This window comes from Cavia porcellus, unplaced genomic scaffold (assembly GCF_034190915.1).
Source record: "Cavia porcellus strain 051 isolate PalLab524CR breed Dunkin Hartley unplaced genomic scaffold, mCavPor4.1 scaffold_29, whole genome shotgun sequence".
In the NCBI taxonomy this organism is placed as follows: domain Eukaryota; kingdom Metazoa; phylum Chordata; class Mammalia; order Rodentia; family Caviidae; genus Cavia; species Cavia porcellus.
In genome coordinates, this window is record NW_026947512.1 from 23,197,427 (window position 1) to 23,221,347 (window position 23,921).

The 23,921-nt window shown below is 46.3% G+C and overlaps 1 protein-coding gene across 1 annotated transcript; it reads right to left on the reverse strand.

Annotated features, from left to right (window-relative positions):
• Positions 1-2,320: 2,320 nt before the first annotated feature.
• LOC100727242 (maestro heat-like repeat-containing protein family member 7) lies at positions 2,321-22,817 on the reverse strand. Its single transcript, XM_063240135.1, has 20 exons — positions 22,700-22,817; positions 22,501-22,580; positions 21,970-22,099; positions 21,021-21,107; positions 18,827-18,934; positions 18,208-18,343; positions 17,384-17,472; positions 15,709-15,858; positions 15,320-15,474; positions 11,515-11,659; positions 10,753-10,928; positions 10,115-10,252; positions 9,905-10,019; positions 8,706-8,846; positions 7,991-8,167; positions 7,556-7,714; positions 6,597-6,698; positions 3,768-3,870; positions 3,258-3,317; positions 2,321-2,504 (listed from the first exon to the last, which is right to left on the reverse strand). The coding sequence occupies exons 1-20, from the start codon at positions 22,814-22,816 to the stop codon at positions 2,353-2,355; spliced, it is 2,520 nt and encodes an 839-aa protein (XP_063096205.1). The 5' UTR covers position 22,817; the 3' UTR covers positions 2,321-2,352.
• Between the last annotated feature and the right edge of the window lie 1,104 nt (positions 22,818-23,921).

The window sequence follows — 23,921 nt, forward strand, 5'->3', positions numbered from 1 at the left end:
CCTACAGTCCAGAGTCCACTATGCACTACCGAAGTAACAGCTGGGCACAGCCAGCTGTGGCCAGGCAGGGCGTGGGAGTGAAATCGGGACCAGGCTCTAGTGACCTTGTCAGGGGCCTTCAAAGGCCAGCTCCTCCCTGCCCCACACTCCTTCCTCATCCCTTCCCCAGAGGGCTAACAGCCAAAGTTCCAGTCTCCGTGTTTTGAGGGAAGAGAGGCACACAGTCAAGAGCCTCTTTAATTTTTGGATTAATGCAGTGCGCGCCCCCGCCCCGCCACCTCCCCTCCTCCCATAGTATGAATACTATGTACTTTAGAAAATTTGGAAAACAAGAGAGTCAAGGAAAATTCCATTTAGTATCTAAACTTCAGGGCAGTGTCCCAGACAAGGAAATGACACTGCTCAGAGAGCGATGAGAGCCATTCATTGTTTGAGCTGAATGGCATCTTAAAAGATCAACCCTTTTTTTCCAATCTTCTCAATTTAGAAGTGAAAGAAATCCAGACCCAGAGAGGCTGACAAAGTTTGGCAACATCATACTGGGACAGAGATGACCCCACGATCTGTTACTTTGGTTTGACTAAGGGGGCTTGTGGGATCATCAGAATGGTATTGGAATAGGCCTTAGCCCATATCACTTGCCCTATTCATACATTAGGGTTTTTTGGTTTTGGTTTTGTTTTGTTTTGAGACAGGGTCTTGCTATGTTGCTCAGGCTGACCTTGAACTCACTATGTAGCCCAGGGTGGCCTTAAACTCATGTTAATCCTTCTGCTTCCGCCTCTCGAGTGCTGGGATTATAGGTGTGTGCACTACCATCCCTGAAACTGTTAACAGATTTTTTTTTTTGTGCCAGGAATCACACTCATGACCTCATGTTTGCCAGGCAGATACTGTGCTGCCGAGCTACATCCCCAGCCCCTATTGATAGATTTTTAAATAAGATCTACCATCTATCTCTGCTTGTAGCAAGGCAAGATTGCCTTTTGGAGTCAAGCAGAGTATGAATGTGTCGCCAAGTCTGTTGGCACTTACTCTAATTCACTTCCATATTTAAAGTGGCCTGCTGATAAGTTCCCTAGTAACAGCTGGTAGCAGCTGCCATGGGAGCCAGAGAATGAGCCAAGGAGGAGAATGAGGAGAGCCTCTTGGCCAATGCAGAAACTAGTGTGGCCTTCAATGCCGCATTTAAAGTTGGAAGCATGGCCAAGGGACTCCAGCCGCTGGGCCCAGGCTGAGACACTGCTGCAAGGAAGGCAAATGGCAGGAAGAGGACAAGAAGAGTGGGACCTTGGGCAGGTGACAGAGGCTGGACATTACAGAGGACAGAGCTTCAGCTGGGTTGGTGTGTTTGCCCTTGGGAGCCTGTCTTTTTCTGGAACACTAAATTATTTGTCCTGAGTTCTGGGATAATGGGCAGTAGCAGGAAAACAGTAGGGTCTATGGCTGCAGGAGTAGCCTGCATAGATCCAAGGACTGCTGTCAGGGGGGCCAGGGTGTGGCTGACTCTGACAGGAAATGGGGAAAGCAGGTACTGCCCTGGTCCCTTGGAACAGACATTGGCTCTTTAGAGATACAGTGACCAAGCTGGAAACCCACTTGGGCCACTGTCTGCACTGAGTCAAAGGGGAGCCATGGAGCTGCTTCATAGTCACCTGTTCCTAGTTGTGTGGTGTCCAAACTCTCTGATCTCCCTGGATAGTTTGTGAGCTGGCTAATAGCACTTTATTAAATCACTCCTGATTCAACTAACCAGAGCAGACTCGACTGTTCACCATCAGAACTAGGCCCCAAACCGGGTGTGGCAGTGCATGCCTATAATTCCAGCAACCTGGGTATCTGAGGCTAGAGGATCGCAAGTTCAAGACCAGTCTGGGCAACCTAGCAAGTTATTTCAAAAAAAATAAAAAAGGGCTGGGAATGTAGCTCAGTGCAAAGGCTCTAAGTTCAATGCCCAGTACAATAAAATGTGTGTGTGTGTGTGTGTGTATGTATATATGTGTGTGTCTCAATATAGCCAGAATCTGGAGACTGACCCCCAGTTTGCAGTTCAGTTCAAGTTGCTTCAAAAGAAACTGCTTGCTCTGGCCTCAGATCACTTGGCTGAATGGAAGGGAAGAGTGGGGCAGAGCAGAAAGAGGCCGGCCTGGACTCAGACATTTACGCCAAGTCCCTGGCTCACAACACAGGTTCTACCCCAGGCAGCCAAGAATTGATACCTATTCTCACAGAAGTGCAGGATGTCTCCTTTTATTAGAGCAGGGACATGCCATTTCTTGTGCAGAGCTGAGGAGGCTGACCCCGCTGTTAGTTTGGGGTCCAGGCCTTCAGTGTCAATCCAAGGGTGCAGGCTCAAAAGTAGCCCCTTTTGGACCTCCTCCAGCAGAAGCAGGAAGTGGAGCGGTCAGCCAGCAACAGCTGCTCCTTGGCTTGCAGGACGTAGATAGTCTGCACAGCAAGGCACCTGACCATGGGATCAGGGTCGGTCTCCATGTGTCTCAGGGCTGTAACACAAACACTGCTATAGAACAGAGCAGTGAAGTGGGCAGGAGGGCCTGCACCCCACTTGAGGGAGGAAGAGGAAAATAGGATGGGGCCAGCAGCTTCTAAAACATGAACAAGAGTCTAGGTGTCTTCCTCCTTGGTTACCAGCAGATCCCAAGTCTGCCTGCTCAGGCCACCTGTTCTCCTGTATCCATCCCCAACCCCTTGGGCCTCCCTGAGTTCCTCTCTCTGGCTCTACCCTCCTCCTCCTCCTCCACAAAATAGCTCTAGTGAAGTGCTCTACCTTCAAGAGAGTGGCAGGCAGGGCTAAGCCTCACCCAGAGCCACTGTGTCAGGAGACCACACAGTGAGAGACAAGATGGCGGCAGAAGGATGTGCGGAGGGCACATCCCAGAGCCACGGTGGAGAATGTATGGGCCACAACACCAGCAGTTCTGGGGGCTCCGGAGGGAAGGAATTGCGAACCCCCACGCCCCCAAGGAAGAAGTCAGCTGTGTCTCCTAGGAGGAGTTCAAGGATCCATCCTGGCTGATGAGTGGACTCAAACCCCACAGCAATGAGAGTAATTGAATGGGGGCGGGGGATGGTGCAGTACGGCTCTGACCAACACTGTGAAACCTAAATGCCTTGGAGAGAAGTCTCATTTTCTCTCCTTCTAGATGATAATTTTGCAACTACCCTTACACTTTCATTTCTGAACCTTCCCCACTGATACCAGTACCTCTAAAAACCACTGGCCATGAGCGATTCACCTGCACAAGCCTCCTCAACTCCATTCATCTCTTCCAAGTCCAGAATTTGGAGGATCTGGCCTGTGAGGGACACACAGAGCTACCTCAGTGGCCCTGGATGGACCCTTCTCCAAATAATGACCATCCTTCCTTGGCCTACGTGGGACTTTGTCCATGAAGTTGGAACTAGTTCCCAGTTCCCCTAGGGTTCTAAGCACACTGACAGGTAGACTGATGGATATCCATCCCTGTGCCCCCAAGACCCTTGTCCCTGGGGTGATGTGAAGCAGTGCCCTCTGCCTGACTTACTGCACAGGGCAGCACCCAGATCCTGATCCCTCATGTCTTTGGAAGTTGGGCTGCCCTGGCTGCCTAGGACTAGGCCCCATCTACTATGGAAAACATCACCCAGTCCAAGCAGAGGCTTCTGGGTGTGATTAACACAGGTTACATCACTTCTGTGGGCTCTGTCATTACGTCTTTGGGTCCTAGGTACTCAGACTGAAGGCCCCAAGAAAGTGAAAGCCATACCTGCAAACCACACCGCTGCCTGGCGAATGGGGACCTGGGTGCTCTTGAACAAAGCTACGCACTGCTTCAGGAACCAGAGTGCTTTGTTTGTCTCTTGCTGCAGCTGTAAGAGGTGTTTGATCACAGAAAGACCTGTTGCCACTTCTCCTGCTAGACTGTGTTGGGACTAAACTAGGGTTATCCACTACATGCAAAAGTCTTCCCAAATGTTCTACATTTCTAACTCTCCTACCCAGTTCCATTATATTTCCTCCATGAAGTCTTCCTGAATTTACCAAAGTCTGATCTTGACTCTGCTTGACTAGGGCAGAGATTTGCCCTAGTCTGGCCCACACATGTTTTTTCCTATTCCTGACAGTAGAAGAGTGAACCTCGTGGTTTAAATATTGTATTTATACATTGCCTTAAAATAATCTCATGGATATATGCTTAAGGCTGCAAGAGACCCAGTCATGTCTACAACAATCTGTTTAGACCGGGTGCTGCCTGGAATCGAGGATTTCCATACCCTCCTCTCTTACCAGGGGTCACAGCCTCTCTCTGTCTATTTTCACTTCCTCCCTTGAAGTTTCTCTCCCTGCAGTAGCCACAGCCTTAACCTCACCCTTGAATATCCTTCCTGCTATGACTTGACACTTCCTTTGCACTCTGCAGTTGAGGTTCTTTTAAACAGAGGCTACATCGTGGACTTTGGGGTTTTTTCCAACTTTTGGCAGCAGGATCTTTTTTTCAATTAAAACCTCTAACTCTAAACCCAATACCCTTAACTATCAAACCGGGGCTTCTCTGGGTTGAAGTGGTAGAGAGGCTGAGCCTAGGCCACCTGCTTGTCCCCTTCCATCAGCCATACACTCAACGTTCACAAACCTGTATCTCTAGTGCAGCCTCATTCTCCAAGCTTTGGGGACAGATATATGACTTCCAGTGGGATAGACCACCTCAGTCACCATAGACTTTACAAACTCTACATGTACAAATCAACCCACCAGCTCCCTCTCACACCTGGCCCTCCCTCTGTATTCCTGACCTCAGCTCCAGACACCGGGTCAGAAACCCAAAAACTGACCTCTGCCTTCACCACACCAAATCAGTCTCCACAACCAACTAATCCCTCCAAGACTTTTGTCTTCATCAGATTTTGTCATCTTCCTCCAGGGACTCCAGGTTTCCTCCTTGAGAACTTTCCTCTGAGTTGTAGCCTGGTGATTTATTTAAAATGCACAGCTACCCAACCATGGACCCCTATTTCTTAAAACACTTCTGCGGCTTCCAGTGTCTACAGCTCTAAGTCCTGCTCCTTACTGCACCCAAACCTCCAATGCTAGCCTGGCCTGGCCTCTGGCTTCCTGCTCTGTGCTCTGTTCTCTCCTGCCCAGGTTGCAGCCTGCCCCTCCATCAGTCAGGAGCAGCCCACAGACCTTCTTTGGTTCGTGCAAGATTTCATGTTACAAATTGCTTGCCAAAATAAACATGGGAAATTTCACCTCAAATCAGGATTTTCTGCTTTTCAGCGATTTGGAATAACTAACAGCTGTAAGTTAACTTTCTTTCTTAGAAATACCAAGTTACTTCTCAACTGGGAATAGTAAGGGCTGTTTTTGATTGTCAGAATGATGGTGGAGGACACACTAATTTGTAATCTCCTTGCATATTTGTGCCAATTCAAACCCTGTTTCAAAACTGTGCCCAGATCTTGACTCTGTCTTCCATGTAATACAGACTGCTGTTTCACAGTTCAGATACGTGCTGAGTTTCTAGAAATGCTTCTACAGTATAAATCAAAAACTATACTTCCGGGGCTGGGGGTTTAGCTCAGCGGCATAAGCGCCTGCCTTGCAAGCAGGCAGTCGTGAGTTCGATCCCTGGTACTGATAAAAAGGAAAAAAACAAAAACAAAACAACAACAACAAAAAAACTATACTTCCTTTTGTTCAGTATGCCACCAAAAATGACCCATTACTTTGGAAGTCACATCATCAATGGCAACATTTCCTGTGGTGACTAAAGGCCCACATCACTCTCTGGGGTCATTCTGCACCTGTAGCTGTGATTCTGAGTAAGAAATAGGAAGCCAACTTCTGTTTTATGCCTTCTAGACTAACTTCACATACGTGATTGGCGTTATGTTATGTCACACATAATGTTTCATTATAAGTTATTTCCCCTACTCTTTGGAGTAAGAGCATTATGTTTAGTTTGGAACCAGCGTATGTAGATAATATTGTTTATAAATTTCACTTTGGGTAGTAAAGACAGTGTTACCAGATATGTTCCGGATCAAGGGTGTGCTGTGTCAGACCATGTGGAGAAGGTGGCCTAGGGCGTGGGGTCTCCTGTTTTCCCTGGGCTCCTTAGGCAGCTTCTTTGGTTAGTGTCTCCCTGCATAGCCCTGCAAACCACTTAGGGCTCCCCACAGACAGTATCAAGCTATTTTGCCCTTATTTCTCAGGGTAGTTAAAAGAACAAATTCTACAGGAAATGGTGTACAAAGTCCTTGGCAGAATAAGTGCTTGACTCTACACCCTGTGCGTGGTGTCACCTCAGCCTGTACTCATGATCCCTCTCTTTGCCTGTCTTCCAGGCTCCTCCTGAAGATGACAGTCCTTCCAGCCCTTAGCAAAGTATTCTGAGATTATTAGATTCTATGCCTCACTACTCAACATAGACAGGAAGCAGTAGGAGGGCAGGAACCACAATCCAGGTGCCCAACACAAAGCAGATGCCCAGGGATTAGCAGCTCATTGTTGAACTCTTGTCACTGCCACAAACTGCCAGCTGCAGAAGGACCAAGGCTTCTGCCTTTCCTGCAACAGGCGGTTGCTGGCTTACCAGGACCCTCACGATGATAAATACATCTTCCTTGGCAAAGACTTTGCTCAGCTTTGACCAGCGCAGTAGGGAAGCTGTGTTGCAGAGTGTGATCCGGCAGGTCTGAGGAGAAAGGGAGCTTACCATGAGGGAAGCCAAATGGCAGCCTTTTTAGCCATGCTGGGATGGAAAGTCCGGGAAAGACCAGGGACCAGAGTTAGAAGGAAGGTAGAGGTCATCAAATCTATTGAAAAGCCCTTTTTCCCATGAAGGAAGCTTTTCCAGATATTGAGACCTAGAATTATGTGACTATCAACCCTGTAGCCTTACTCACCAGCTCCATGACTTCCCTACTGCCACCCAAAACAGTATCTCTGAAAAAAGATTTCCCCAAAGACAGTCACTATTCCGATTCTGGGTTGGCTTGGTCAGGAACATTACCATGGAAGTGATCTGGAGGAACCCTGGGGGGAGGAACCCTTAAAGGGAAGGATGATTTCTTTTAAGCAGATGTGCCAACAGGCCTCAGAAAAGGCAAAGGAGCCACTCTGCAAACAAGGTGTTCTGTTGAAAATGGTCTCAGCTGGTTTTCAGGTTCTTTAGCTGCCATATACATTCCTGGTCTCTGGTGCTCAGAGCTGCCCCACCCCATCCTGTTCTGCCTCCAGCTAGGGAGTCCCATTCTGCCCAGGGGCGAGGTAGAAACAGAAAGCAGCCTAGAGAAAGACTGCAGGGGCCAAAGGTGGTCCCTGGGATTGTCCTCCTAAGAGTGTCCACACCTGCCACGTCCTGCTGGAACTGGTGGCTTGCTAGATGGAGCCGAAGTTTGAGGAAACTGGTACAGCACCTGGTCAGCTCTGGCTTCTATAAAAGCTCTCTGGGACCAGAGCCCAACAGGTCTACTATAGCCCTGTCCACATGCTAACCATGCTTAGCATCGGAATGGGGCTGAGTGCCAGGCCCCAGGCCGGGCCTCTTACCTGAGCCACATCTGAATTCACATCCTGCAGGTGAAGCACCAGGCAGACTATCATGTTGAAGATCTGGTGCTTTAAGGGGAAGACAAGCACACTCCTCTTGACCTTGACCAGGAGATGGCTGTAGATCTGGAAGGCCAGCAAGCGCAGGTGCTCGGACTCCTGGGTGGGAAGATATCTCTGCCTCTGTAACTGCTTCTGTACCAGGGTCACCTGAGCTCCACCTCCACCAACTGCATGCTCCTGCCTGTGTTCCCACCCCTTCAAAGGTCTGCTCAGTCCCTCAGCAGGGTTCTCCCAGGCAGCTGTGGTCTGTCCTTGCTCCACCTCATCCCATTCAGTCTCGAGATGAGAAGGCAGAAGTGATCAGCACCCATAGAATGGCATCCTAGTGAACCAGACACCTAGAGGCAAAAAGGAGCCCTCAGGGGACTGTACCTCCTCAAAGAAGGGCTCTAGCTTGAAGGCAAGATGAATAAGGAAGGAAGAGGAGTTCTTCCAGGTGAGATTCTCCAGAAGGTGCTTCAGTACCAAGAAAGTCTCCATCACAATGTCGCCATTGGAAGAGTAGCAGCAGTTCAGTATTTGAGGCTGCAGGATTTGGAGTCTCTTCTCCTGTGGAACAAGAGCCACCCAGAACTTCAGAGTCAGTTGGGGAAATCTGAGAAATTTCTCACTTCCAATTCAGCCCTCTGCACATGAGAACCAGTGGGTGCTACCACTTTCTACCCTGCAACTGGGATTAGATTGGCTATCAGAATGAGCTGACCCAGAGCACATTTGGGCAGGTACCTTCTGCCCCCACAGGTAAAGGGGAAAAGATGGAGGAGGCTTCTCTTTCGTCTACGTAAGTTTGCTCTGCACTGTCTTTCCCATCCCTGATGATGGTACCAATCTTTGAGAGACTTAGATGACATGTTTGAGGTCCCATTGAAGTGACCCATGGGACAATTTCCTTGGAGGCTTTTCCTAGAAACGATGAAACATGAGTGGCACAAGCCTTGATCCTGTTCTTGAGGGTCTCTCCTCATAAGGGTTTACTCTTTGATTCCAAGAATGTCTATAACTGGACACTCCAGGCCTCTAGGTCCATCTGTGCCTTCCCCAAGTGCCGACATCTGAGAGCATGCCCTTGGCCCCTGTTGCATCCTACCAGGTTCTTGTGCTTTGTGAAGACCCGTGTCATCTGTAGCAGAAGTTTCACTGTGGCTGGCTCCGTACAGTTGAACCAGTTGGCCAGAATGCTGGTGATGAAGTCGTTCACTAAGGCTGCCACATCTGGGCACTGGAGCAGCTGGCAAAAAGAGACCAAACAAGGTGGGCAAAGAGAAAACAATGACTTTGAATCTAGGTTCCTATTTGTTAGTAAAAGAGTGCTCTGAAGGCTTTGGAAAAATTGGTAGAAGGGTCAAAGTTCAGCTGAAGAGTAAATCTACAACGTATTGTTCCAGAAGTCATTCACTCCTTCTGCAAGTTTTCCTTAGTCTCCCAGTAGCTGGCGTTGGAGGCATGGCTTCTGGCCTGTTCAGCATGTCATTTTGAACTTAACCTACACACAGATAATGGGGCCAAGAGCAGTGGGGATGGAGAAGGGATGACTCTGAGGACTGTTGCACAGCACATAGCGGTCAGAAGAGAAAAAGAAAAGTTGTTGGAACAGAAAAAAATCAAACACCATCTCCAAGAATAATATCTTTTTAAAGGGAGGAGAACAAATGGAAATTATTACAAGAGCACTGTCACTGTCATTCCACAGCCCTGGGGATGTTGAGCTATGCTGGGCAATACAGTATTAAACATGCACGCCAATTCCAGGACTAACGGCCCTGGTCACACATTGGAGACATGGGGAGAACCATTAAAAATGCTGTTTCCTAATGCTATACCACTCCCAAGATGATGAGTTGGAGCCCAAGCATTTGTGCTATTTATTTACTGTTATTTATAGGTCTCCCAGAGATCCCACTATGCAGCTAGGTTACTAATAACAGTGTAAACTTGGAAGCAAAATATCCAATTAATTATTGAGCATTTTGTGATGCAATATTTTATCCCCATAAAACTTTACATTTACAAAGAATATGTATTGATCCAGGAGGAGGCTTGAAGAGAGCAAGATATAGAATATTGGAGAGAATGTTCTCAACTATAACTCTCTCTCTCTCTCTCTCTCTCTCTCTTTCTCTCCCTCTCTCTCTCTCTCTCTCTCTTTCTCTCTCTCTCTCTCTCTCTCTCTCTCTCTCTCTCTCTCTCTCTCTCTCTGTGGTGGCCATTGCTAAGGGAGTCCACCGGAAGTGGCTACTTCCCCTGGGGACCATCCTCCCCTGCCTGCTCTTTACCCACACTAGTCACCTCCATCAAGAACACCAGGGCTGTGAGGTGATTGGCACAGTTGGGGTCCTGGAGCATCTTTATGAGGAGACCAAACATGGGGCGGTTGTGCCAGCAGTTCTTTGTAACCAAGGACCTACAAAAGAGAACACAGACCTTGTGATAGGCCTCAGCCACAGAAGAGGACCAGAAGCATAGAGGGCCGCCAGCAGGGATCCAGGAGCAGCTTACCTGGCCAGCAGAGTGACTCCATCATAATGTTTTTCAGGATTAATAAGAAGCTCCCAGCCCCCAAGCTTCTCGATTTCAGACTCTGAGTCCCCATACCCAGATCTGTGCATCAAGGTCTTCAGGGCCCCCACAGTAGAACTGGGGAGGTAGCGAGAGGTAGGCAGGAAGGTGCACCCCACCATCACCACGCTTCTCCTTCTCCCCAGCCACCTGCCAGACTCCCAACCTCCCAGTGAACTGTGACCTGCTTGCTAGTGGTGGCACAGCCCTTAGAGACCCAGTGTAACATATGACAAATGAAACAACCAAGGCCAAGAGGAATGTGGTGTCTCTAAAGCGACACTGGAAGCCTGCAGAGGGGAGCGAATGTAACCCACATCGGAGAACCTGAGGGTCTTGCTTTGATTTCACTTTGCTATTGACTCTGCATTGGCCTAGCAAGCCAGATTTAAAGAAAGAGACTTTTCTAAAAAGCCCAGGAAGACTTCTTGAGATGATGTATGAGCAGCATACTAAATGCTCAAGAGGGCATTGAAAGGATGTTGAGGTCAGCAGTATGGCATCAAGTTGAGCAAAGATGCCAAGTTGCTGACGCCCAGGGCACAGTCACTGGCACACTGGCCCAAGATGTAAAGTACCTGACAGGGTCCACCCATTCTGTTATGTGCCGGTGATCCTGGATCATTTCAGTATTCCCTTCCACCATGAGAAAGGAGGTCTGGAAAAGCAGCGTGATAAACAGAGGGGAGAAGAAGGTCTGCACCTCCATCTGCTGATTTGACTTCAGCAGAAGCTCATGGATGGCCCTGGTAGCCTGCGGGTGAGAACAGTGCTCCCGTCATCATCTTTATCACCATTCACAGGCCCTGTCCCCAGAAAGTTCCTTCCCCGCCACCAACCACGTGGCAGGGCTTGCCAGTAAGACCCACTCTGCTCACAGCAATGGAAAACTAAATTCATGTGAGCCAGGAAAAAAGGGCTGTTTCTAGAATCATGTTGTGTTAAATACTCCTAAAGTCGTGATGGTAGCTTCTGTCACCATTCTTTTTTTTAACTTTTTATCGGTACCAAGGATCAAACTCACGACCGCCTGCTTGCAAGGCAGGTGCTTATGCCGCTGAGCTAAATCCCCAGCCCCTTCTGTCACCATTCTTGAGATTGCTGCCTGACCTCAATTTGTCCCAGGAGGACTAGAATTTACCCTCTCTCTATCCCCCAACATCTGGAAAATCCTCCCTCCAAGCCTATCCCAAGGACTTTGCCATTACAATGTTCAACAAAACACTAGAACCCAAAAGGAAGAGGCCCACAGAGCAGACAGCCCCTCACAGAGCCCAGCAAATGCCCTGCCCAGTTCCCATCCCCGTTCTCCATCTCCCTTGTCGCCAGCCCTTCCATACAATCAGCGGGGAGATCTCTGTTCTCTGGCTGCGCTCCTGGTCCTGCGGTGCCTGCAGTGGGACCAGTCTCTGCAGCAGGTGCTTCATGATGACTTCACAGTCTTCCGGAAAGGATGCCAGGATCTCCCAGGGTTTGCACACCTCTCTGCAGAGGCAGAAGCCAGCAACACGGTTACCCCATGGTTACCCTGTACTCTCCATGATGCTTCCCAGGGAAAAGCTCTGGGCTCCTTTGCCGGTCCTCCAGTTCCTCTGCTTTCTTCCTTCCTTCTCGCTTCTCCTTTCCTTCCCCTCTCTTTTCTCCTCTCATCATTTCATCACCTCAGATCACCCCGTTCTCTCTCATCTCAAGCACAGGTATGTCTGAAAATGTTTACTTGATTTTAAAAAGAATCTGGGGCCAGGGATTTAGCTCAGTGGTGTAAGTTCCTGCCTGGTAAGTGCAAGGTTGTGAGTTTGATCCCTGGTATCAAAAAACCAAACCAAACAAAACAAAAATCTGAGATCAAGGCTTGTTGGTCACACTTTTCCCTGTGCCCCTGTTCAAGCTTTCTTTACCCACACAGCCCTGGAACATCATCTCCGTCTTCCAGACGAGCCCTTCCACCTATAATGACCTGTGTGTGCAACCTCATGAATGTACAAGAAAGCACCAAGAACTCATAATTGAGTTTAGCAAGATTTAAGATATAAGGTCAATATCCAGAAACCAATGTTATTTCTATGCACTAACAATAAACTATTGCTTTTTGTGGTACTGAGGATGGAATGAAAGGCCTTGTGCAAGTTCCCTACACTGATCTGCATCTTCAGCTGACTGTTAAATTTGAGACAGGTCTTGCTAAATTGTTGAGGGTAGTTTCAAACTTGCAATCTTCTTGAAGAACTGGGATTACAGGTGGGTATCATGGCACCTGCTGCAAACTACTAAAATTTTTAAAAAGTGTATTAAGTACTGTTAAGTACACATGTATAAATGAAATTAAAAAAAAAATATATATATATGGAAATGGGTAGGGGATTCTGAAGGGGCTGGGGGTTTAACAGCATAACTGCCTGCCTGGCAAACATGAGTTTATGAGTTTGATTCCTGGTACCAAAAAAAAAAAAAAAAAAAAAAAAAAAAAAAAAAAAAAAAAAAAAAAAAGAATTGAAGAGACAGAGAAACACAAAAGAATGACGAAAGAAATTTTTTAAAAATCTAAATAAATAAATCATGTTCATGGATCATAGATCTCATATTGTGATAATGTCAATTTTTCTCATACTTATCTATAGATGCAACACCATCACAATAAAATAAAACCCACAAGGGCAATTTTTAAAGAAAGAAAAAGCAAAAGAAATAGAATAGTCAAATCAATTTTGGAAGAGTAACAAAATTAGAGAACTCACACTTGTTGATTTCATCACTCATTATAAAAGTACACTTTTAAGGGCTGGGGATTTAGCTCAGTGGCATAAGCGCCTGCCTTGCAAGCACGTGGTTGTGAGTTCGAACCCTGGTACCAAGGAAAAAAAAAGGACACTTTTAGATTGCCAAACATGCACGAAGACCTGGGTTCAGTTGGGGGAAATACTACACCATCAAAGGGAAAGTGTGTGACATTGATGAAAGGATCGTCAATTGTATCGATGTATAGATCAGTGGTACAAAGGAGAAAGTTTATTAACAGACCTACACAAATATGGTCAAGTGATTTTTGATAAAGGTACAAAAGCAGGGATTTAGCTCAGCGGCATAAGCGCCTGCCTGGCAAGCTCTAGGTTGAGAGTTCGATCTCTGGTACCAAAAAAAAAAAAAAAATAGCAGTCTCCACATGATAAAAACTGAAAAAGTCACCAGCACTGAGTCATGAAAATGAGGGTCATGCTGACCTGGTAACACATAGAGTGACAGATGGCTACAGACCTGTGACAAGTCATGACAGTCAGAAGTTTATCATTCACACGTTACAAAATAAAGATATAAAGAGTTTTCTCCTGGAACATTAAGGACCATCCATAGAGCAGAATATTTAATAACAACAACTGAGAAAGTGATTATTGAGAAAGAAATCAAATGCATAAAACAATGTTATGAGATTTAGAAATAGATGGATAAAGGTACAAAAGCAATTTAATGAAAAAAGGTTAGTCACATCCACAAATGGTGGAAAACTAAAAGATAAATTGTACTTCATTAATAAATTTTTTGCATTCTTATGAGAAGTAGACATTCTACAAAAGGGGAGAAAAATTTAAGAATCATATATCCAACAAAAGCCTTTTATTCATAATAAAAAATGGTCTCTCGAAACTCACCAACAAATGAAAAAACTCAATTAAAAAACAGGTGAAAAGTTCAAATACATGACCAAAGAAGATACATGAGTGTCAAGTAAATATATGAAATAATGCTCACAGTCATTAGTTGTAATTAACTAAGGAAAATGCAAATTAAAATCACAATGAAAGACTACTACATACTTGTTAGGGTGGCTAACTTTCTAAAACATTAAAAGTATTAAGTGTTGACAAAGATGGGAGTAATGGAAATCTCATTATGCTTTTGGTGGAAATACAAAATACTATAGCTATGTAAAAATATGTTTAGCTGTTTCTTTTAAAATTAAGCATGTGCCTCCCATATTGTTCAACTGCAGTTCAATTCTTAAGGATTTAGCCAAGAGGAAAACACATGTTTATACAAAAACTTTCACACAAATATTTACAGCAGCATTATTCATATTTATCAAAACTTGGAAGCAACCCACATGGTGAATAGATAAACTTGATACACCCGCACAATGGGCTACAATTCCACATTAAAGGGAATGGCCTACAGATACAACCACATACACGAACCCCATACACATAATGCTAAATAATTGAAGCAGGTTTAAAAATCTCCATACTCTATGATTCTACTTTATATGATGTTCTAGAAAAAATGAAGCTACAGAGATTGAGAACACATCAGTTATTACCAGGAGCTGATGTTGGGGGAGACTCCAGAAGGGTAGCCCAAAGAATTCTGGGGAGTTGTATCTTGGTTGTGGTAGTGATGATTAGGACTATGCATTTGAGGAAATTTGTATAATCATTTATCAATAGAGTGAATTTTTGGATAAAAATTATTTTTTAATTAAAAAAGAAAATTATAGTGCAGCACATCCATACAATATAATGTCAGGCAGCCATTAAAGTTATGTTCACAAAAGGATTTAAATTAGGAAATACTATAATGAAGTGTTAAATGAAAAAATATACAAATTGACAGATTCAGTATAAACTTGGCTTTTTTTTAAGACAGGGTCCCACTATGTAGTTCAGGCTGGCCTTGAACTCATTATGTAGCCTGGGCTAACCTCAAACTCGTGGTGAGCCTTCTGCCTCAGCCTCCTGAGCCTTGGGATTACAAGTGTGTCCCACCACATTCAGCCAAACTTAACTTTTTTTTTTCAAACTTGACTTTTTAAAGCACCACTATCAAAAATGTCATGAAGGATGCAGCTCAGTAGCAGAACATTTACATAACATAAGTGAGACACTAGATTCCATTCTCAGAACTTCAAAAACACAAAAGCAAGAACAAGTGAACAAATTATAAATTATGTCCAAGTGATAGTAGAAAGTACTTTGGGTGAAATTTGATTCTTTCCTTTGCTTTTTCTAAGTTCCACATGCTTTCCAAATTTTCTGTAATAAATTACATGAGTTTTAGAATTACTGTGCCACAAATAAATAAGAAACTATTAAAAATTTAATGCATTTTGAAAAAACAAAAAGACCGTTGGGAGCTGTAACTGGTAAAGCCACTTACGTTTGTGACTGGTCTTCTATCTTAAACAGTGTCAGGATCACTTCATCAGTGTAGGTCTGGGACAAGAGATGAAGGATCTTGCTTATGATGCTCTGGGCAGTGGCCTCAGTGACATTGTTCACATGGAAGTAAATGTATTGAATGATTTCTGGCACCTAAAAAGAGGTAGAAGGAGGTTCTTTCTGCAAGTACAGCACCGGCTCAGTGGGAGTCGCATAGCCAGGCCCCTGCATCAGGTATGGGGCTGCACACATGTGTATGAGGTTGTCCGGATTGGGATTTCTTTAACACAAACTCATAGGGAATAAAAAGAATTAGATGGAAAAAAAGAAGAAAAAGAAAAAACTTGTAAGTAGACTTTGAAACACTGAGCCCCCCAAAAAGGCTACCTTCCCAATTTCTGGAATAGGGTACTTCAGGATCGTTTCTAACACTTTGGAGGCTGCGTAGACGTCATTCCGATTGCTGCTGGTCATGCCCTCCATGGTCACCAGGATCATATCGGCCCTCTCCATGGGGGTCAGGTATTTCCTGAAGATCTGAGGAAGAATACAAGGGCTGTCTCTGCCATGCCACCATCTTGCCATGCCAAGACTGCCCCAAAGCCTCCTGCCTCCAGGGACACCAGGCAGTCAGGATTCAGAGAGACAATGGCTAGCATCTGGCTTTTTGTGGTGTGAGTTCGTGCTTTAGAGTGCCACCAAACTCCGAAGTCCCCAAGAAGGAACAATGCTCCAGACAGTGTGGTGAAGAGGGGAAAGGCATTTCTCTTCTGAGCTTGGAATGTAGTGAGCTAAGTCCCTTGGAAATGAATTCTGATATCTAGTGAGTCTGCAGCATTCCAAAGCAAGACCTTCGTTGCTAGAGCAGACCTGCCTTGTGACCCAGGATCTACACAATCCAGTGAATCTCACCATTCCAACAAGACTGATGCAGCTCTGTGCCTGCTTCTGCTGGGAGCTGGGGACAACTGAGAACAAGATCTCAATGCCTTTGCCCTTGGTCATGACAATGAAGAGGCAGAAAGGAAGTGGAAGCTGGGCTGACCGAATAGAGAAAGCTTCTTAGGGTCCACTTGCAAGGAAAGAGGGGGGAAGCATTGCAGCAGCAGGAACAGCATGTACACATGCCTAGTGCGTAGAGGAGTTCCGTCTGATTATTGTGTGCTGCGTGGGAGACCTGGGCCAAGTGAAAAAGGAAAACTGACATGTGGTGAGACCGGGCAGCTAAAGCACAAGCTTGATCACGAAAGGCCGAAGGGCTCAGTGAGAAGTCCAGGTTTCAGAATAAGGACAGTGGGAAGTCAGTGCACAGACTGAGGGGAATGATACGACCAGGTCTGCAGGAAGAAGCAGTTTTCTGACTGTAGCATAGAGAATGGGGTGAATGGGGTACAGTTGGAAACAGGACAACCAGTAAGACACTGCTGCAATGAGCCGGGCAAGAGATGATCGTGCAATGAGTCAAAACCACTGCAGCAGGGCTGGAGAAGTGGGCAAGAGCTGTTCAGGAGGCGGAATGGACAGACACAGCTTTGCTGGGTGTGGAGATAAGGGGGCAGAAAGGACAGTGGATTCCTCCTGGGTTTCTGGCAGGAGTGATTTGACTGAGTCTGGGGACACCATCCCTAAGACAACTGGCACACCTTTGCTGAATGAATAATGTTAGACCCAGGCCACAAATAAAGGCATGTGGAGATTTAGAAAAAGGATCACTGTCCTTCCTTTTTTTTTTTTTGTCTTTTTTCCTTTTCATCGGTACCGGGAATCGAACTCACGACTGCCTGCTTGCAAGGCAGGCGCTTATGCCGCTGAGCTAAATCCCCAGCCCCTACTGTCCTTCCTTTTAAAAACTCTCTCTGTGACCTCAAACTTCAATCAACTCAAGCATAGGTTGGAGAATAGACTTTTCCCCTCCACCGTTTGTGTGAAATCAATTCTAAAGACACTCCTGCCTCACCTCCTGCTGTCTCTCCCCCGCCCTTTTTCTTCTGTCTCTCTTCCTCTCTAGCACCTTGCACTCCCTATCCTGGGCATGCCGTGCACAGCACAGAGCAAAGGTTACCAGTGTGATGTTCTGCAGGCTGGCAAACCATTCCCCACGGAAGTGCTTCTGCAGGTTCCTCAGGATGAACACTGTCTTCTGTCTCACACCTCCGATCCAAAGACAGCAGTTAAAGGGCTGGGCCGTAAGTGGGGAAAAGAACACACACTCCCCTCTTTCCCTCAAATCTCAGAGAGATCAACAGAGTTAAATGCACAGAATAATGTTTACCCAACAGAAGGGGGCGTACTCCCTAGTGCAAGGTAGCAGGAGGGTATGGCTGGGGCCTCAGTCTGGTCACTCTTAGCCACTGCTCCTGCATATGTCAGAATGTGGACAGCTCCCACCCCAGCGTGTCAGCCCATCCCTGCATACCCATCAAATCACAAAAAGCATCTCTGAAGCTGCCTTTGAATACTGCAAATTCCCTGGCACTGCTGTGTATGATGCTGCCTGTATCTCTGGTTTTCCCAGGGCAAAAAGGGACTAGATCAAAGAGCCTCAGATCTCTTCCCTGAGAAAGGATGCTCATTTCCAGTAGGGAAAGGCAGTTGAAATCCTGAGGCTCCAAGTCGATTCCATTAGGTGCTGCAAGCTTAGCTTCCTTCCTCCCCCAAGAATTCCTTTAAAAATGACATTGTCTCGGGGGTAGGTTTGAAGCTCATCCAGATAAAGTTTCCAAATCTGCTTGGAATTGTTCAGCTGGGCTTCTGGGTCTTGGGACATCCTAGCATGTTGATTCCGGTGCCCCTCCCAGGAGGGAACTGCCCCCTTGGTGCGTGTGACACAGGGGCACACACTCATTCAGTGGGTCCCCGGTCAGCATTTGGGCTTAGATTGCTTACTTCTCTGAAGCACAAGGATTTTGGACCAGTAATTCAAAGCCTCTGATGCCCCCAGTCTGATCTCGTGGTTCGAGCTCATGCAGTAGAGGCTCAAGATGCCCATCAGCTTCCCATTCATGGAGAATACCTCCATGTGCTGCCAGAAAGGGGACAAGGTTACCTCTCACCATCCTGGAAGGGGCTTTTCCCACCAGGACTGTGACAGGCCGATGGGGAATTGTAAGGTGAGGCCCAACCTATGCTCCTTCCCACACCATGAAGTCCTTTGCCTATGTGTGTCTCCTCCCCTGTCTGGGTCTACATTCCATCCTGGCCAAAAGGAACATTCCTAATAAGTACCCAAAGGAAGAGGGCAACCAGACCCCTAAACACAGTGGTAGGCAGCTGGGGCAGGCTGAGGTCCCCCAGCAAGCTGAATATGTCTGGCTAATTGGAGCTCACAAGACCAGGGCAAAACACATCAAGTCAAGTCTTCTGTCTCACAGGAACAGAAAAGATGCATTAGCAAAAAAGGGGAAGGCACCCTGACCATCCACCGTCTAGGTACCACCCGCAGGGCTTTACGCTCCACTAGGTGCCCCTTGAGCAGATAAGTAGGACCCACTGGGCCAACACTCACCAACAGTGTAAGGAAATTGCAAATGAACCTCAGCAACCGGGAAATGGTGCCCAAGGCCCGGACCTGCTCGTGCACTTTGTCTGATTGTGTCAACCAAGGCAAGATGATCTGCACAGGGAGCAAAGAGATGGTCAGCACTCACACCCCTGGGACTGCTGCCCCTGTGTCTGCATGCTACATCTCCGACAACCAAAAAGACAACCAGGATGGAGCTGTGGCTGGCATCAGAGCACATGGACCCCAGAACTTGGCAAAAAGGTGGTGTGTTTGAGTCTCTGGCACCTGGTACAGTACCATCAGAGTCTCTTCTACAGCAGTATTTAAAGATGGTGCTGCTCCTTCCAGGTAGAATTACAAAGCAGAAGGCGATGAAAAGATGGGGTTGCTTGGCAGCATAGCTGTACAGAGCCCTACCTGCTAGGTCAAGAGAAGGAGTGAAGTGGTCTCTGAAAGATCAGACTCAGAGTTATCAATTTCTAGAAATTAATAATAGTAGCTGGGGGAGATGATGTACACTAGAAATTCTACCTACTTGGGAGACTGAGTTAGGAGGACTGCAAATTTGAGGCTAGTTTGGATGACTTAGTGAGCCCCATCTCAAAATAAAACGGGCTAGGAATGCAACTCAGTAGTAGAGGGCTTGCCCAGCATGCAAGAGAAGACCCTGGGTTCGATCCTCAGTCCCCAAAAAAAGTCATGGGGGATTTGGAGGTCAGATGATTAGACCTGCTCTAAGCTTAATTGTGTTTTTGGTTATATGACTGACATATTTTTCAAACCCTGCTTAGCTACACACTGAGAGTGAATTACACTGTATGTAAATTATACCATAATTTTTAAAATTAAAAAAAGGAAAGGCCATGGGAAAACTATATACTCTTCAAATATTTGTTTCCAAATCAGTCCTCCTTGTAATCCAGCTGTGTGTAGTCAAGTGTGATATCATCATGTAATTTTGTAGGAAAAATTGTATCTAAAAAAGGTGCACTTGATTTGTTTTGTTTTAAAAATTACCGGCAGAAGATGGGAGAGAGGAAGGATGCAGTCCGAGGAGCTTGGCTTCCAGGGCCAGTCCATCAAATCCCAACTTACTGCTCAAAAAACCTCAGAGAATCCCTGGCATCCTTGGATTATTGGGGCACTTCACCCCATCCTCCTAATGTTCTTGCCCAAGACTGCAAAGAGGTGACCTAGAGAGCAAATGACCATCCAAAACAGAGCAAAGAGTGTCCCACAATCTTGCCAACACCAAAGAAATAGCAAAGTGATGAAGCAGAAGAGTAAGACAGAATGTGTCCTATTATTCTCTGAGAAACCAACAACTGCAAAGGGAAAATGTCAGCAAATATTTCCAGCCAGCTTCAGAATACAAGAGAGCATCCTCCCCCATTTCAGCTACCAACAGGTTTATATTTTTTCTCAGTTTTTACTGTTTTAGTAATATAAATTGAACAAAAAAAATTTTAATACTACATGCAGAGACCTGGAACTACATGCAGAGAAGTCTGAAATTATATACTGGTTTTTTTTTCCTTTTTGTTCACTTCAGATGGTGGTGCTAAACTTCCAAGTATCACACTTTTTAAGAATAGTTTATGTCCTTATTAATGTTCATGAGAAGGAGATTAACATTTTTGTTTTCTTATGCAAGTGTCTTTGGAAATGTACAGTATGAAATTCCTCAAAAATAAAAATTTTATCCTTCAAAAATAGAATTACTAGGCCAGGGATTTAGCTCAGTGGCTCAAGCATGTGCCTGGTAAGTGTGAGGTCATGAGTTCAAACCTCAGTATCAAAAAATAAAATTAAATTAAAAATAAAAAAAAGAATTATCTGAAAGTAGTAAATATAATCCACACTTGGTTGCATATAAAAAATGTATTTTATCAATTTTATTGCACTTGTTAAAGTAAATCAATTTCCTCCATTATTTTCTGTGAAGCACTGGAAAGAGGTAGGGTACCACTCATCTTTGGAGAGCAAGATCTCCAACAGTGAATTCCTTGAGGGCTCCACCCTGGTCAGGGCCAGAGCTCAGTATCTCTATCCCCAAGTGATGCTTATGATACTTATGCATGTTGAGCTTTGGGAACTGACCCATGATCTTTGGAAAGAGGGATACCACACCATCACCCCATGCCTTCCTTTCCGGCCAAACATACAGATCTAGAAACAAGTTTCTCTGGCCACTCACTTCCAGGAACTTTTCCAGTATGAGCATGTCAGGATCCATATCATCCATCACAAGAGCTTGTAACATGTCGTCTAAAGCCTGGATCGTCTGGTAAGTGAGGAACAGGGTGCACGCAGGAAGATTGCCACAGAGCTAGCTTAATCCCTGGGCACACCTCTCCCTCCAGCCCCTGTCCCTCTATACCTTGTCCCAGGAAAAAGGAAGAGGGAGCCAGCCGGGCTTTGCCACCCCAAGTACCTTCTCGGGGGGCAGCTACACTCTGATCTTCCCTGGAGTGACCTTTCTTGGCCTCATGAAAAGCGACACCAAGCCCACCCCAAACCGTGGAACACACAGTGAACTGTGGGTACTGGGACGTTCTCCCCAGCAAACAGCCTACAGGATTCTTACCATTCTTATTCGGTAACACTTTTTTTTGGCGGGGGGTACTGGAGATTGAACTCATGACCTCACATTCGCCAAGCAGGCCCTTGTGCCACTGAGCTAAATCCCCAGCCTAGAGACTCATTCTAATGAAGAAGGATACTTTTTGCATGGAGCGGGCAGTATTGGAGACTGAACTCAGGATCTCGGGCATGCTAAGCAAGGACTCTGTTACTGAGATACACATTCCAGCCCTGGATATTTCTATTTTTAAAACTAAAAATCTTTGGGAAGATTTAACAGTCTACTGGCCAATTATGAGTCTTCTTATTTCTTAGAATCTATGGGTCTCCTCCCAAGACTGAGGCTGTCAGATAGGCCTTGGTGGGACACAAGCCCTTCCCTGGGGAGACAGGTGAAGATTAGGCAGCCCAGGATTGCTCAGAGCAGCATGAAGACTATGATGCCATGAGATCCTGAAAGATCAGAGCAGGAGGAAGGCCAGAGGCCAAGAGATAGGAAAGGGCCCCAAAGACAAAGTCTCCCCGCACGGACATCTTCAACAAGAGGCAATGGCGGAGATTACCTGAAGGTAGAGACTAGCGCTGTCCCTTCGGTCAGGACTGGGCATGATGAATGGCAGAGAGAATGTACTGGAGATGCCTACGCTGACCAGGTCCAACATCTCAGGTAAGTAGAATGGTGGATTCAGCTGGCTGGGGGAAGAGGTGGGGGAAGTAAAGGGCTTTAGGGGATCCAGTGAGAGGTTGGGTGATGTTTCCAGGACCCTCTGGGGTAGTTTGCTCTGCTACTCTCTCCAAGGTACAGGAAATGGTGAGTCCCTTTCCAAAGGCCCCTTGGCAGAGCAGGGGGCCCCTAGTTGTTGCGGCAGCTTCTCTACCTGACACAGGTAGAGAAGTGAAATTGGAGAAATTGGAGAGTGAAATTGGAGAGCAGCCTCACTATTCCAGGATACAGGCAGATGAAGCAGTGGTGATGGAGCCCTGCCACCTACAGCCCAAATCTCAAGTCCCCATACTGTGTCCTTCTTCCCAACCCAAATGTTCTCAGCATCAGAACCCCAATGGCCATGTAAGGGTCATAAGAGGAAAGGGACCTTAAAGCCACGACACACAGCATGGCCTGCTGGCGCACGCTGCTCTCCAGAGTCTCAGTGGATTCTTCCAGGATTAACATCTAGAAGAAAAGGAAAAATCGAGAATTCCCCTCAGAAAGTCACGTTGGGTTGTGAGTCTTTTGGGAACTGTCACCTTTATTGATGGATGGCCAATTGCCAGAACCTAGGTCTTCCTCACCTCAATTTTCTTGGCCAGGGTAGCTTTGGGATAATAATCGTTCATATTGCCATTCCCGTTGGTACGCACAGCATCACTCAGGATTTCCACAGCCCTGAGGAAATTCTGCTTCTCCATTGTGGACTAGAACAAAAGAAGTCCTTCCCAGCCCTTCATTTATAATTGATCAATACTTGAGACCTGCAGCGGGCTCACTCTGTCCCTCACAGTCAGCCCAGACTCACAGCATCTTAATGCAGGTCTCAGATAATAAAAGGAGTGTAGTTTGGTGTGGTAGAGCACTTGCCTAACATGCACAATTGATTTCCTCAGCAAGGTCTTAATCCCCTTGGTGAGCACCCACCAACGTCCTGGGGCCCCTCTGGTGCCCTCTAAGGGCAGCAGAAGTAGGAATGGATGAGGAAGATCCTTCACACAGGAAAGGAAGGAGCTATAAAGCCTGTGCCCCAGCCACCCTGCTTAGTAGCCTCGCCACCAAGATTGCCCCAGATCAAGAGGCCCCTGAATTTCTGGGGCCTTCCACACCAGGGCTAGGTCTCCAATCCTAAAAAAGCATAAGCACCCATTTTTTTCCTCCTCAGTTCTTGAAAAGTTCTGAAGAATTTCCTTACCATGTGTTCTTGCTCCATAAAGTCCAGAATTAACCAATAGGCTTCTCTTTCTGATTGGCACAACGCTGGAAAGGGACATCATAGGAGAGAGTTTAGCTGGTTGTATCAGTTGGTGGAGGAAGGCAAAGCCATCTTCCTCCAACACGTTCCACGAAGAAGGCTCAGAAATCCCAGAGTTCTGGTGTAGGTGTCTGGATTCCCAGGCCCAGCTTCTTCAGGTGTGGCCACTTACAGCACCACTCTGTGATCCCCAGAAGCCAAAGGAGGAGGCATTCAGTTGAGGACCTAAAGGATTTTCTGCATCAGACCAGATGTGGCCAGGGATGGAAGAACGACTGGGAAAAGAGAAAGCTTTTTTTTTTTTTTTTTTTTTTGTGGTACTGGAGATTAAACTCACAACCTTGGGGATGGGGATTTAGCTCAGGGGCATAAGCACCTGCCTTGCAAGTAGGCGGTTGTGAGTTCTATCCCCAGTACCGGTGGGGGAGAAAAAAAAAACTCACAACCTTGTTTGCCAAGCAGGCAATTACACCGCTGAGCTAAACTCCAGGCCCTGAAAAGAGAAAGCTTTATACCACCTTATAGCACTGATTTATGACATGGTCGCAGAG